The sequence below is a fragment of the Bos taurus genome, chromosome 10 (assembly GCF_002263795.3).
Source record: "Bos taurus isolate L1 Dominette 01449 registration number 42190680 breed Hereford chromosome 10, ARS-UCD2.0, whole genome shotgun sequence".
Classification (NCBI taxonomy): Eukaryota; Metazoa; Chordata; class Mammalia; order Artiodactyla; family Bovidae; genus Bos; species Bos taurus.
In genome coordinates, this window is record NC_037337.1 from 92,813,158 (window position 1) to 92,829,126 (window position 15,969).

A 15,969-nucleotide genomic window follows, 5' to 3' on the forward strand; every position below is an offset into this window, starting at 1 on the left:
GTGGCCACAGGACTGGAAAAGGTGTTTTCTTTCCAATCCCAAAGAAAGGCAATGCCAAAGAATGCTCAAACTACTGCACATGCTAGTAAAGTAATGCTCAAAATTCTCCAAGCCAGGCTTCAGCAATATGTGAACCGTGAACTTCCTGATGTTCAAGCTGGTTTTAGAAAAGGCAGAGGAACCAGAGATCAAATTGCCAACGTCTGCTGGATCATAGAAAAAGCAAGAGAGTTTCAGAAAAGCATCTATTTCTGCTTTATTGACGATGTCAAAGCCTTTGACTGTGTGGATCACAATAAACTGTGGAAAATTCTGAAAGAGATGGGAATACCAGACCACCTGATCTGCCTCTTGAGAAATCTGTATGCAGGTCAGGAAGCAACAGTTAGAACTGGACATGGAACAACAGACTGGTTCCAAATAGGAAAAGGAGTTTGTCAAGGCTGTATATTGTCATCCTGTTTATTTAACTTATATGCAGAGTACATCATGAGAAACGCTAGACTGGAAGAAACACAAGCTGGAATCAAGATTGCCGGGAGAAATATCAATAAGCTCAGATATGCAGATGACACCACCCTTATGGCAGAAAGTGAAGAGGAACTCAAAAGCCTCTTGATGAAAGTGACAGTGGAGAGTGAAAAAGTTGGCTTCAAGCTCAATGTTCAGAAAACGAAGATCATAGCATGCGGTCCCACCACTTCATGGGAAAAAGATGGGGAAACAGTGGAAACAGTGTCAGACTTTATTTTTCTGGGCTCTAAAATCACTACAGATGGTGACTGCAGCCATGAAATTAAAAGACGCTTACTCCTTGGAAGGAAGGTTATGACCAACCTAGATAGCATGTTCAAAAGCAGAGACATTACTTTGCCAACAAAGGTCCATCTAGTCAAGGCTGTGGTTTTTCCTGTGTTCATGTATGGATGTGAGAGTTGGGACTGTGAAGAAGGCTGAGCACCGAAGAATTGATGCTTTTGAACTGTGGTGTTGGAGAAGACTCTTGAGAGTCCCTTGGACTGCAAGGAGATCCAACCAGTCCATTCTGAAGGAGATCAGCCCTGGGATTTCTTTGGAAGGAATAATGCTAAAGCTGAAACTCCAGTACTTTGGCCACCTCATGCGAAGAGGTGACTCATTGGAAAAGACTGATGCTGGGAGGGATTGGGGGCAGGAGGAGAAGGGGACGACAGAGGATGAGATGGCTGGATGGCATCACTGACTCGATGGACGTGAGTCTGAGTGAACTCCGGGAGATAGTGATGGACAGGGAGGCCTGGCGTGCTGTGATTCATGGGGTGCAAAGAGTCGGACATGACTGAGCGACTGACCTGATCTGAAGGAAACTTTCAAACATTAAAAAAAAATACTGTTACGGTACATTTACATGAAAAAATATTTATAGGCATTAACCGTCAAATTGTAAAAGAATGTTGAATAATATGGGGAAACGTTCAAGATTAACTGTTATGTGCAAATGCAGGCTGTAAAACAGTATACACATTCTGAACCAATTTAGTCTTAAAACCAAACATCTAGAAAAAAGCCTGAAAGAGTCTCCATTATGTTAACGGCTGTTACTTCTAATTGATGGGATTAAGGTACTTTTAATTTTTAAACAGTGGTTTCTCTTTTTGTATATTTGCAATAAACTGTATTTTTAAAAGGTCAAATCTGGACCAGTTCTCGAGACTGCCTGCTAACAGAGTAAGCGCAAATGTTGCTGATCTTTGAAATGATGAACTAAATGACAGAAGGGGGGTGGGACAGGGCAGCAGGGACACATTAACAGTGAATTTTTAGAAGAACAGGTTATTTAGCACACTATTGTGAGAAAGAGCAAGTCGTAAATTTAAAAATTACAGTGTCAAGAAAGTGAAAATTAGAATTGGATTAAAGTTTTTATGTAGGCTTCAACTAGAGAGGGATAAACACCTAAATCAAATAATCCAGGATGACTGAAAAGATTACTGTAGTGAAAATCCTAACACAGTTCTGAAAGTAACCAAAGCAGAACATTAGACAACCCTCCCTGTCTGAGTTTCTATTTAGTGTACCACCCTGCTTATTTAACTTCTATGCAGAGTACATCATGAGAAACGCTGGGCTGGAAGAAGCACAGCTGGAATCAAGATTGCTGGGAGAAATATCAATAACCTCGGATATGCAGATGACACCACTCTTAGGGCAGAAAGTGAAGAGGAACTCAAAAGCCTCTTGATGAAAGTGAAAGAGGAGAGTGAAAAAGCTGGCTTAAAGCTCAACATTCAGAAAATGAAGATCATGGCATCAGGTCCCATCAGTTCATGGGAAATAGATGGGGAAACAGTGGAAACAGTGTCAGACTTTATTTTCTGGGGCTCTAAAATCACTGCAGATGGTGATTGCAGCCATGACATTAAAAGACGCTTACTCCTTGGAAGGAAAGTTATGACCAACCTAGATAGCATATTCAAAAGCAGAGATATTACTTTGCCAACAAAGGTCCATCTAGTCAAGGCTATGGTTTTTCCAGTGGTCATGAGACTGTGAAGAAAGCTGAGCACCAAAGAATTGATGCTTTTGAACTGTGGCGCTGGAGAAGACTCTTGAGAGTCCCTTGGACTGCAAGGAGATCCAACCAGTCCATCCTAAAGGATACCAGTTCTGGGTGTTCATTGGAAGGACTGATGCTAAAGCTGAAACTCCAATACTTTGGCCACCTCATGTGAAGAGCTGACTCATTTGAAAAGACCCTGATGCTGGGAAAGATTGAGGGCAGGAGGAGAAGGGGGACGACAGAGGATGAGATGGCTGGATGGCATCACTGACTCGATGCACATGAGTTTGGGTGAACTTCGGGAGTTGGAGATGGACAGGGAGGCCTGGCATGTTGTGACTCATGGGGTCACAAAGAGTTGGACACGACTGAGCGACTGAACTGAACTGATGGATTATTACATACTGAAGTTCTGAATATTAATAAAACACAAGTGCAATACTGACTGTCAAATTCAGCTTATGTAACACACCCTGTAAAATTATACTCTACACATTATATGTGATGAATAATCAGTAAAACAGGACTTCTATACCCTCTACACTAGCTTTAAAATTTCAGTTGCCTCCTTGCTAAATCAGACAAAAGCAAACAAAATGTCGACTACCTGGTTTCCGTACTTTCGTCAGCTCTTCATAGTCCTTGTTTTCTGGATTTGGAGATTCTAGAAAGCTGATTTCTTCTGCAATGCTTTCCCCTTCTTGGCTTCTGAGGTTGCCTTCCTCTTCTTGAGGAGGTGATTCCAATTCGGACTCTTCTGAATCAAGGAATATCTGACCAGCGATTACTCTGCTTGCTGGGCTATGGTTCTCTACCGACTCATCTGACGGCACAGAAGTCTGAGAATATAAAGTATTTTCAGTTACCAATAGTAATCAGACTCCTTCCAATCTAATCTGACCATTACTTTCACTAATCCAGACATAGCTCCTTCAGCTCCTTGAACGTGTCCTACTTACTTGCCTCTTCAGACTTTGGTTATCTGCCTATCATGTGTCCTCGTCACCTGCCTAAACCTGATTGTGCGGATTTCAACTTGGATGTTACCTCCCCTGCAAGAAGCCTTCCTTAAATCCCTTAAGTCTTGGTTCCCCTCCTTACTCCCAGTATATCTCATACTTCCCAGTATGACAGCCCTGTACAACTTCCTGTTTCTTACCTGCATTCCTCCTAGTCTAGAGATCAGGGATCATCTGTGACTGGTCTCTTTGAATAGGCAATAATCAACCTCATTCATTCAACCAATCAATTTAAGGGCATTAATAGATTTTGTTTTTAAAGAACTTATATAAGTGGAAACAATGACAGAGGTTAAATCTTCAAATTAAAAAACTAAAAAAAATGAATAAAATCAATCTCTCATTAGGCAGTAAAACATAACTACCTTAAGGCTCTTCAACACACAGATACATACACATTTAAGTTGAAATTAAACCTAGTAACCAACACTCTTAACAGAAATATTTATTATTCTCTGGGGGCTTCCCAGGTGGCTCAGTGGTAAAGAATCCACCTGCCAATGCAGATGCCACAGGAGATGCAGGTTCGATCCCAGGGTGGGAAGATCCTCTGGAGGAGGAAATGGCCACCCCCTCCAGTATTCTGGCCAGGAAAATTCCATGGACAGATGAGCCTGGTGGACTAGAGTCCATGGGGTCACAAAGAGTCGGATGTGACTGAGTGACTGAGCACTCCAACAGGTCAGTGATTTCCACCCTTCCCTGCCCCCAGAAGAATTAGTAATGATGCTAGCTATCTTTTTCTTTTTGAAATCCAATTCTGTTCCTCATAAGATGCAGATTTCATATCCTTTCTAAGATACATAATTCATGCTTTTAAATTGGGCATCAAACACTGGTCAATGCAAATCTGAGTACACACCTTGGAATCTACGGATTCATCCTGGTTGCCCTCTTCATCTGTAAAGAAATTTTAAGACAATTTAGTCGTCTTTCTTGTTTGGCAATCACAGGTATTACTAAGTGAAAGCAGTTGATAAGTATAATAAATAATAATCAGACACTGGATAATCTAGAATTATTTAAAAATTTGTTGTATTCAACAACTGTTCAGAAAAAACTAAGTGAAAGGAAAAAGGGGTGTTGGGGGTGGTATTTCTTCCTCTTTATCCAGGAAGGACAGTAGCTTCATCTGTTACACAGACAGGAAGACCAAGACCACCACCACCAAAACCAGGTATTTCTTCAGATACCATCCAGTTCTTTTGTATACAGTTAGTCCACTATTGAGCATGAGTTACTAAATTTATAAAAATAGAGCCCTCATTGTGTGGTTTGGGATTCCACTCCTTCTTTTCCTCTGCTCAGAATCTGAAGTTACTGTAGCTTATTTTAGTGATGACTAGCATTTTAGTATTCACTAAGACCACTTTCACTAATGGGCTTCCCTGGTGGCTCAGAGGTTAAAGCGTCTGCCTGCAATGCGGGAGACCTGGTTTCGATCCCTGGGTTGGGAAGATCCTCTGGAGAAGGAAATGGCAACCCACTCCAGTATTCTTGCCTGGAGAATCCCATGGACGGAGGAGCCTGGTGGGCTACAGTCCACGGGGTTGCAAAGAGTCGGATACAACTGAGCAACTTCACTTCACTTTCAAGACTACTAAAGATGGACATCGAGAATGATTAGCGGAGTTGCCAAAGACAGTTAGGATCTGTGTTTGACTTCACTAAAGATATAACCAGATAACATCACACTGTCATGTATCCATTCACATGAGATCTAATTATTAGGAAATCAATAGCCTATATTAACAATAAATCCAATCACTACTTGTATCTTTCTTCCAAATTCATATTAGCTGTTTTGGCTTTGTCAGATTAGATTAAGATTACTTCTGTTATTCTCTCTGTATTTCTCTGTTAATTCTATTCTAGCTGCTTCTTATTCTTTTTACTGCCTTATATAAACACATTCAGCAACCCAACTGGCCATTCACAAATATTTGATCTTTGTATTCCAATTAAAAAAACAAGTGTCAGATGATCTTTAAATTTCCTTCTTACTCGCTTCAGTACTGCCAGCTCCACAAGTTATGTGAGAAATTAACCATAGGCAAAAATGCTATAAACTATGTGATTTTTACTAGAAAATGTGGTGCTATGGTTGCCATTTACCTTTACTTCATATGATTATAACCTAAATATTATTGGTAACTTGTAACTCTTCAAAGTACAGCAAAAACATGTTTTGGAGTTTGTGTTAGCAAAGCACTGAACTAAACTTTAAGAAGTATAAGAAACTCATTATGTACCAAATACTCAACTCTATTTCAGGTTTTGTCTCCGTTGAATATTTCAGAAATCGGTCTAGTGGTGAGGTTCTGCCACATATAAAGGTGCTATTAATTCAAAGAAAACTTAAATGATCATTATTTTCACATTCACTACTTTTAGATTACCTTCCAAATATTTTATTTCTGGTGGGTGGGGAAAAGAGGAGAACAGCATATATCAGTCCCATAGGGCCTATAACTTTTAGGTTTATGGGTAGTGATGTCAATTAATAAACAGTCATTCTTTAGGCTCACTTCTTCACAAGTATTACCCAAAGCCCAAGTTCTAACATATGGTTCAAAGTCCATTTTCAGCAAATCTTTGGAAAAAGGAAAAAAAATTCACCTCTATTACACAACTACATTGTATGTGTGAATGTATTTAATTAGTTACAAATTTTAACTAGTTAATATATCAAGGGCAGATATTAAATGTGAAATGTATAGGGTATACCCCCAAATTCTGAAACTTATTCTATTAGTCAGAACTCTTAAATCATTAACCACCCAGCTGAGTACCTTGCCACAACAGGTCATGTATGTAGCTAATAGGTAAATAATATAGATGCCTATAAATAAATTATAAAAAATGTATATTTGAGACACTATAAGCTGTTAGGCATCAGAGTAGCAGGGTATGTTTTTGAACTCCCAGAGACATGGAAACTTGTGACATCAGGGTATTTCATACGAATTGCATCATGCTTCTCTTTCTCTTCTAACAAACCAGGAATATATACTCGGGTTACTGGAAAATTAAGAAAATTCTCACTTACTAAACTGGGAAAGCCTACTCCAGATGGTAATCTGAAAGCATCAGCTATTTTCTTTGTCAAACTAATAGGTCCATTCACATAATACTTTACAAATAAGTTTCTCATAACCTAGAAACTTCTGATAGGCAGTCAGGTAAGGATGAAAAATACTGAAGTTACATATAAATAAAAAGAATACAGTAGTGCTTTTATCAGATTACATATATCAAGCAAGAAGAAAAATGCAAAAAGGATACAGCGAAGAGTTAAGGATTTCTCACTCAACAGTACTGTATCCAAATATCATGGTTTACATTACTTTGGTAATCATATCCCCTGCTTTGAGAAAGACCAATTTTCAGTTTTATTATATTAGTTAACAAAACTGCTTAGTATCAAGGATCATCTTTCAAGGGAAAGTGGTCACTACAAATTCATCTTCTAATTGTCATGTAGATTAAACAGACAGACGGATACACTTTTAAACACAGAAAGTCTGGAAAGTTTAGTGAAAAGAGATCAGACATCCTGTTTTCGGATTTGCCACTGAATCTGTGCAGATCCTAGGATACTGTTGATTCTTAACTACTCCAAATCCAAGGCCTGGCAACTAGGCTCAAAACCTGGCTTCATGGCATGTCAGTGTTACACACGCAGTTCAATGCGGCAAGCCTGCTCAGCTTCTTATCCCAAGTGTCAAAGGGAAGAACATCACCTGCCCTGTTGACTCTCGATAAAGTTTTAAGGAACAAAGGAGAGTGAAAGGAAACATATTTTGCAATCTGAAATATATGGCGTGACTATTACCTGAAATACCTAGCAGTGGACCTAATTCACAAGACTCCATATTATTATTTGGCATTAAAAAAACAAACAAAACCAGAAACGAACAGTAAACTATTTTAACCAGTAAGCCACTTCCTGTCAAAATCAAGAAAACATGTGAGAAGTTAAAGCATGTTTCATTATAATCTGGAGAAATTGAAGGAGAAATATCTTTTAAATCTCCTCCTTTAAATTTATTTATTCAGAAGGAAAAGAAAATGTTTATAATAAAAGTACAAAATTTTTACACAGCTTCAAGGTAAGTTATTAGATAATAGCTACTAACCACGACAGGACCAAGATTCCCTTTGCTGGCTGATCAAATTCTACCTGGCAAAAATGCGACTCGCCCCGGGTAACTGCTAACAGTCAAACATTTTAAGTCAACACTAAATTGTGAACCTCATTTTTAAATAGGAGCAAAACTTTTTAAGCTAAAAATGAGGCCAACACGTTGTATAAATAAGCTATTTAATGAATAAAAAAGCCAACTGAAAGTCCATGTACTCAATTTATAAAACTATCTCACTTAAGTGTCTTATCATATTTGCTCTTCATGTCAGCATGCACATCTAACATTGTTCTAGTTCGAGTTAAGTAAGGCTTTAGCCTCTACCAGAGAAATGTTTCTGCAGTTTAATATAATGGAAATCAGAGCAGACGTTTTGTGAACCTAGTCCTTTGCTTGTATCAACACAACCCAAAGATTTAACAATTTTATTATTAACAGTCTTCTATTATAATCTACTGGGAATCCCAACTGTTGATTAAAAGACTTCTTCAGTCATCATCTCCACTGAAATGACACTTTGGATATGTGAAATCTGGTCAAAAGAAAATGCAGGAAAATGTTTATATGCTTTTTCTTTAAATTCTGCAAACTGAATTCAGAGGGATACACATTGTGTTCTTACCTATTTCTTACACTTTAGTGTGAAGAATCACTTGTGCAGCTTGTTAAACAAACAGATCTGCTAACCCATTCCAGACCTAAAACTGCATTTTTAACAAACACATAAGACAAATCATGATGCAGGTGGCTCCTGGACCACAGGGACTTCACTGCACTGATTTCATACTTCCTTTGATCAAATAACTACGAGCAGTGCTTCAGGAGTTACACCGAGTTTTAAAGATCTGGTCATGAACACAGATTAACAAGAAAAGGGGAGGCGGGGGCAGACTTTAAAGCTTGATGTTGGCAGTAAAGGAACTGGCATATGCTTGCTTGTTGCTTTTGAAACGGTGTCTTACACCACATTATGGATAGAATTTTAGGTTTAGATCTCTTATTTTAGAAGCAGAATGACGTTACAACACTGACTTACAACTAGGACAGATAATTTGAGGATTCAAATAACCATCTGGGAAATTTTCTGTTGGGGAAAAAAAAAAGCGTTGACATTTATACCCTGCCTTGTTCCAAAAAAATTTAAAGCCACGGAACAGCTGTTTCGTTAACTGAAACCAATTAAAATTCAAAAGCTTTACTGTACTAATTCTTTCTTTACCAACACTTGGAAACACTAAGTGCTTCTTTACCAACACTCTCAAAACAGACGTTTTCAGATGTTGGCAGATTAAACTATTAAAGAAGGGAAATGATAATTTCCACAGCCAGGGTATAAATTAGCTAATTGGGAAAACAATTCAAAGGCACATGAATCTATTTATGAAAAAAAAAAAAAAGTTAAATCTAGAGGCTATACATGTTACACTGATGGAAAAAAAAAAAAACAAGTTTTTTCTTTTCTTGAAAAATGACCGTCAGCAAACATGGGTCACAGCTCAGAAACCCTGTGACACAGTGAAAAAACAAAAACAAAAAACCCTTTCTCAGGAATTTTTTCTTTAAAAGGGGTACCAGACTAGGGACGATCAGATCAAAAGCCTTCGTTCGTTGTTTTTTTTTTTTCAATAAACAGAGACAGGATCATCTGAGGTGCCATGCAAACCCAACCAAACACTGTCAACATCCTGCTTTTTTGATGGACCTGGCTCTGCCCAGGGGACAAGCTCAGGTTGTGCGAAGTTTCTAAAGCGACGGAGCACAGCATCTCCGTGGCAGTCGTGGGTCCCTAAGCTGTCGGGGTTCACGCCCATCGAATCAGTCCTCCTTCCTAAGGAGTCGTGCAAGTTTGTCAAGTGAGGAGAGGCGTGGGCAGTGTGTTGGGCGGGGGGGACCCTTCTCTTCCTTCCCTCGCAAGCTCCCCTCAACAAACACTCTGGCCCCGGGCATCCCAAACCCAACAGAGGACCGTGAGTGACAGGCGAGGGCGAGGCTGGAGCCCCCACGGCCCTGCCACGGGAAGGAGGCCGGAGCGGGGGGCGGTGGCTCCCGGCCTCCAGTCCGAGGGGGGCGGATACTGACCCGAGGACGCCAAGGCCGAGCCCAGCAGCACTGCCCAGAGCAGCAGCGTCAGCCCGACCCAGACCCGCATCCTGCTCCCAAGGGCCGCTGCCACCCCCTGGTGCTGTCTCTTCCGCCTCGGCCACCACCAGCTCAGCCTCCTCCTCCGCCGCCGCCGCCGCCTGGCCGCTGGGCTTCCTGCTCTGGTCTCCTTCCTCCACCCCTTCCCAGACCTCCCTGTCCCAGCGGGCAGCCAATCCACGCCCGCCGCCGCGTACGCCTCGCCCAATCGTCGCGGCCCTCCCCGCCCACCTAATTTCCCCGCCCCCTAGGTCAAGGATTCGACCAATCGCTATGCGCGATTCTCACACTGGCTGTCTCGGTTGGACCACGGCCTCAGCGACATGGCCCCAGCTAATTGGTAAGCTCCTTGGTTTAACCATCCCGGAATCGGAGCGAGAGCCCGGAATTGGACGAGGGTAGTCACCCAGGAGACTACAATTCCCACAATGCACTTCATGGGCCTCTCTCTCCGGTGTGGCCTCTTGGGAAACGTAGTCCGTTGTGGGGCAATATCTAAAAGCGCCGGTTCTGTAGAAGTTAAGAGAACTTAGCTAACACCTGAACCAGACGCCCTCTCAAGGCCATGAACCCAGAGGTTGTTGTTTTATTTTTTTGGGCGCCAAGTAATTATCAAGAAGGGGCTTCTCCGGTGTGGTGCTAGTGGTAAAGAATCCTGCCAATGCAGGAGACCTGGGTTCGATCCCTGTGTCGCAGAAGAACCCCTAGAGGAGGAAATGGCACCCTACTTCAGTATTCTTGCCTGGAAAATTCCATGAACAAAGGAGCCGGGCAGGCAACAGTTTGTGGGGCCCTCAAAGAGTCCCCCGGGACTAAGCGACCGAGTGCACAAATATTAAGAAACACACATTATAAGATTAATAAGAGTTTGTGGTGTGTTAACTCATTGGAAAAGACTCTGATTCTGGGAGGGATTGGGGGCAGGAGGAGAAGGGGACGACAGAGGATGAGATGGCTGGATGGCATCACCGACTCGATGGACGTGAGTCTGAGTGAACTCCGGGAGTTGGTGATGGACAGGGAGGCCTGGCGTGCTGCGATTCATGGGGTCCAAAGAGTCGGACACGACTGAGCGACTGAACTGAACTGAACTGAAAGCTCTTCTTCCTCTTAGTTTTATTTAGAGAGTTTGGATTGGGCTTAGTGATAACAGCACTGAGGAAAAAATACAATGGCTAGACTGAACGCGAGGTATTTCTTTTTAACTTAAATGAAACAGTACCTGGTATAGGGATACCAGGTTGGCACTCACTAACCGGCCTCCTTTCCCCTACAAAACAAAAGGAAATAAATCCTACCCAGTATCAGAAAAACATCTACTTCTGCTTTATTGATTACACCAAAGCCTTTGACTGTGTAGATCACAACAAACTGGAAAATTTTTCAAGAGATGGGAATACCAGATTACCTTACCTGCCTCCTGAGAAATCTGTATGCAGGTCAAGAACCAACAGTTGGAACCGAACATGGAAAAACAGACTGGTTCCAAATTAGAAAAGGAGTACATCATGGCTGTATGTTGTCACCCTGCTTATTTAACTTACATGCAGAGAACATCATGTGAAATGCTGGGCTGGATGAAGCACAAGCTGGAATCAAGATTGCCAGGAGAAATATCAATAACCTCAGATATGCAGATGACACCACTCTTATGGCAGAAAGCGAAGAAGAACTAAAGAGGCACTTGATGAAAGTGAAAGAGTGAAAAAGCTGGCTTAAAACTCAGCGTTCAAAAAACAAAGATCATGGCATCTGGTCCCATCACTTCATGGCAAATAGATGGGGAAACAATGGAAAGAAACAGTGACAGACTTTATTTTCTTGGGTTTCAAAATCACTGCAGATGGTGACTGCAGCCATGAAACTAAAAGATGCTTGATCCTTGGAAGAAAAGCTATGACCAACCTAGAAAGCATATTAAAAAGCAGAGACATTACTTTGCTGACAAAGGTTGATCTAGTCAAAGCTATGGTTTTTCCAGTAGTCGTGTATGGATGTGAGAGTGGTACTGTAAAGGAAGCTGAGCACCAAAGAATTGATGCTTTTGAGCTGTGGTATTGGAGAAGACTCTTGAGAGTCCCTTGGACTGCAAGGAGATCCAACTAGTCAATCCTAAAGAAAAATCAACCCTGAATATTCATTGGAAGGACTGATGCTGAAGCTGAAACTCTGATCCTTTGGTCACTTAATGCGAAGAACAGACTTATTGGGAAAGACCCTGATGCTGGGAAAGATTGAGGGCAGGAGGAGAAGGGGTCGACAGAGGATGAGATGGTTGGATGATATTACCGAGTTGATGGACATGAGTTTGAGCAAGCTCCAAGAGTTATTGATGGACAGGGAAGCCTGGCGTGCTGCAGTCCATGCGGTCGCAAAGAGCCAGACACAACTGAGCAACTGAACTGACTAACAGATCATGTCAATACTAGTTATTTTTACAAGGGTCACCAGATAATAATAATCTTGAAAAGGGGGCCAACAGTCTTTGAAAAACCCTTTCACGTATTTGTGCTCATCACTCTCCTTTTGTCAGTTACATTGTTCTCTTCATTGACTACCTAGGTCTTAGGTTGACTAGGTTCAGGTATCTAGGTTGACATATTTGGAGATAAAGGTGACAGTGATTACATTGCGGAAGTGGAAATAGTCTTGTGTATTAAGTACCAACTCCAGCATGCTCTCATGAGGTAGCAGGGCAGTGGCTTAATGCTCCTGCTCCTTCAAAAACTGGGTCATTCTGTTTTCCTTAGCATTCACCCACAGGCAACTCTTAGGTCTGGAACCTAGACATTCTGAGTTCGGGATTTTGGAGAAGTTCACTCTGGACAAGAATCTTCATACCATTTGTGTTCCATCTTCTCTGATGAAGAGTCCTCTTTTCCAGGAAAAGGATAAAAAAAAAAACTTGTTCAACATTCACATTGGAGAGGACGAAGGACAAATGCTGTCCCATGAAAAAGAGTTCTCTTTTCTAATACTAAAAAGTATTAGCACGATTCATCTCTATTTTTGTCACTAAGTGCTTCCTTAGAGTTCCTCTGATTTTTAAATTATAGAGTAAAATCTAGTATATTATGTGGCCATTTTCCCCTTTCTCACTGAAAACTTCCCTGCTGGCCCTCATTTTCCCTTACCTGCCTGATGCACCTGAGTTCTAGCCATATTCACCAACACCATTCTATCTTCTCTCTAACCTAAACTACATACCACAGCCAGATTAATTTCCCTTAAACACTGCTTTCATCTGCTTTTCCAAAAATTTCCAATGGCTGGCTTTGTCATAGAATAAAAAAAAATTAGAACATCTGACAAAATAGAAACTTGTACAGATAGTTCTACTTTCTCAGGAGGATTATTGGGAAAGAAACTTCTGCCTTCCACAAGAGAAGCAGTGATTATCTGATTGATAAGATTGAGGAAAGCTCACTGCTTGGTTAAAATCTAACTTCATCTTTTTTCATCTTTTTTCTTTACTGAGTGCTTCTTACATTGCAAGCCCTGTGCTAGGCACTGCACTGATAAATTGCCAACTTCTCCTTTACTATTTTCTCGATTTCTGTATTAACACTCTCTTGTTTTCTCTTGGGCTCCTTTGCTGTCTGCCCACTGCTCTGCTGCTGCTTCTTAGCCACAACGCTGGCATCTTCCCAGTTTCACTGGCAGTTCATTTTAGCTGAGCCTTCTCCTTTCAGGCCAGTCTTCATTAATCCTTATTTCTCTGAGTGTCTGCAGAACAGTCACAAACTTGCCTTTTAAATTTGTGGTAGTTTGCTGAGACCAAAGACAATTATACAATTAAGTGTATAGGTATATAGCATTGAACATCTACTAGCCTTAGATGATCTTTGATTAATGATGTGTGTGTGTGCTCAGTTGCTCCATTGTGTCCAGCTCTTTGTGAGCCCATGGACTATAGCCTGCCAGGCTCCTCTGCCCGTGGAATATTCCAGGCAAGAATATTGGAATGGGGTGCCATTTCCTCCTACTCCAGGGGAGCTTCCAGACCCAGGGATTGAACCCAAGTCTCCTGCATGGCAGGTGGATTCTTTACCACTATTGCCTCCTGGGAAGCCCTGATTAATAGATACACCTTACCGATAAAGTGTTCTAACAATATTTTCAAAGCACATGTTGTGTACCGTAGATTAGTCTTAAAATATCTACCATAATTTTATCTTACAGGAAATATTAAGGAGCCCTTGTGCCCCTATTACACAGGAAATTCACCTCACTCCTATTCACCTCATCTGAAAACCAGATATGTTGTTCATTCCCTCTTCACCAAGTCACTAGGTCTATCGTGAAGTTCAAAAGAGATATGGGGTGAGGAGGAGTGATTTCTTCGTTATAGAATTGCCTACACATGTTATTTCTTACTGATTCTTTGAGGCAAAGGAGCAAAACAAGTTAAAATTAGTTTTTATTAAGACTTATAAAGTTAACTTTATTACCTTAATTTGAAAAGGGTTTAGAGCTGCTAAAGCTATTGTCTTAGGCCAGCAATGAGTTACTGACATGTTCTGAGACCTTAACACCCTGGGGAAATTCTAAGCCTCCTGAGCAGGTCTTTAAAATGGTGTGGGAAAGCCAGGTTTATTTTGTCAGTCTGCTACCTTGCATGATGATTAATTAGTGAAAAGGTAGTAGATTTTCCATGGCTTTATCCAGACTGAGCACACATTCCTCAAGGTTTCCTGCCAGCATTCCCAGTTAAGTTGTGTACTCAGTCAATTTGCACAAAATGTTAGCATTATTTATTAATTCATAGACTGCTTTACTATTTGCTCAGCTGTCTGTACCCTGTTCTACTTGCTAATGTCAGTGTTCTAGTTCATTGTTACAGATTTCCAAGTTACAGAACACCTTTTTGCTCTGCATTACGACACAGCATAGGACCCAGAGGAGGTAGACAATAAGTGGCTTGTTATTCCGTTGAAATTGATGTGACCTTATTCTATTGAAATGAATCAAACAATCCATAACTATTCAGAACCTCTGCAATGTGTTGAGCATGTGAATTCAGCTTGCTCTTCGTTTAAGGATGGTGAGATAGCCTTCAGAGCCTTTTCCTGAGAACAGAGTGATGATCAGTATTTCTAGTCAAGTATCCTTACCCATGTTATTTTTAGAGATCTATTTGAGTTGGCAAAAATGTGTGAAGGCTGCCAGTGCTTGAATTATTGTATCTGCCAGTGCAGGATTAGGGAGAGAGGAGGAATTGTAGGTTTTCCCCTCAGGGCTTGGAAAAGAAGATATTTTCTTTCAGGTAGATGAGGGGAATCAAAGTCATTATTTTTATGTTTGTTTTTCATGGATAAATGAAAATATAGGTCTTTGCATCGTATTGTAAGGTAGAACCTGGCATCTCTTTCTGCACATTCTGAGCTCCTTGAGTAAGTGGATAATGGTTTTATATCCCATTGTATCACCTGGAATTCCAGATTGTATATGGCAAGTCAATAATTAGTAATCAAAACAAACAAGCTTTAAATGTTCCACTCACTTTCTATAACTGTCTCGTAGAAGTCAAGTGTAGATCCAAGATTGCAGAGAAGTGTATGCAGTATACTACCTAAGTGTGTAGCAACAGAATGAATGGGGTTGGGTGTGTGAGTGTAAGGCTCTGTTTACCAAGTTTCATCCAGAACTGACATTTACTTTGGAGGTGTGTATTCTTTCTGAGCAGCATTGACTCACAACAGATAAAGGAAAAGTCAGGATAGCTTTATACCTTGAATAAACAGACAGGCATCATTTGACCTGTTTTTTTTTCATAAATTTAACTTCCCTGGTGGCTCAGACAGTAGAGTGTCTGTGTACAATGCAGGAAACCTGGGTTCGATCCCTGGGTTGGGAAGATCCCCCTGGAGAAGGAAATGGTAACCCACTCCGGTATTCTTGCCTGGAAAATCCCATGAACTGAGGAGCCTGATAGGCTGCAGTCCATGGGGTTGCAAAGAGTCGGACACAGCTGAGTGACTTCACTTTCTTTTCACTTCTTTCTGGAGAAAGTCTGGGTTATAATTAAATTTCAGTAAGAATTTGATTAAGGGAATCTTAGAAAATGGAGATAAACCAATGGGAGCTCCCATTGTTAGCTCCTCTGTAGATGGCAGTGTGTTTCATT

At 41.0% G+C, this 15,969-nt stretch overlaps 1 protein-coding gene across 1 annotated transcript in view; it reads right to left on the reverse strand.

The window, feature by feature from the left end:
* The window catches only part of SEL1L (SEL1L adaptor subunit of ERAD E3 ubiquitin ligase), a 64,703-nt gene extending 54,743 nt beyond the window's left edge, over positions 1–9,960 (reverse strand). Inside the window, 3 exon segments of the mRNA NM_001206908.1 lie at positions 3,147–3,378; positions 4,421–4,458; positions 9,783–9,960. Of these exon segments, the coding sequence (NP_001193837.1) occupies positions 3,147–3,378; positions 4,421–4,458; positions 9,783–9,852 (340 nt within the window). The 5' untranslated portion in view covers positions 9,853–9,960.
* Positions 9,961–15,969: the final 6,009 nt, after the last annotated feature.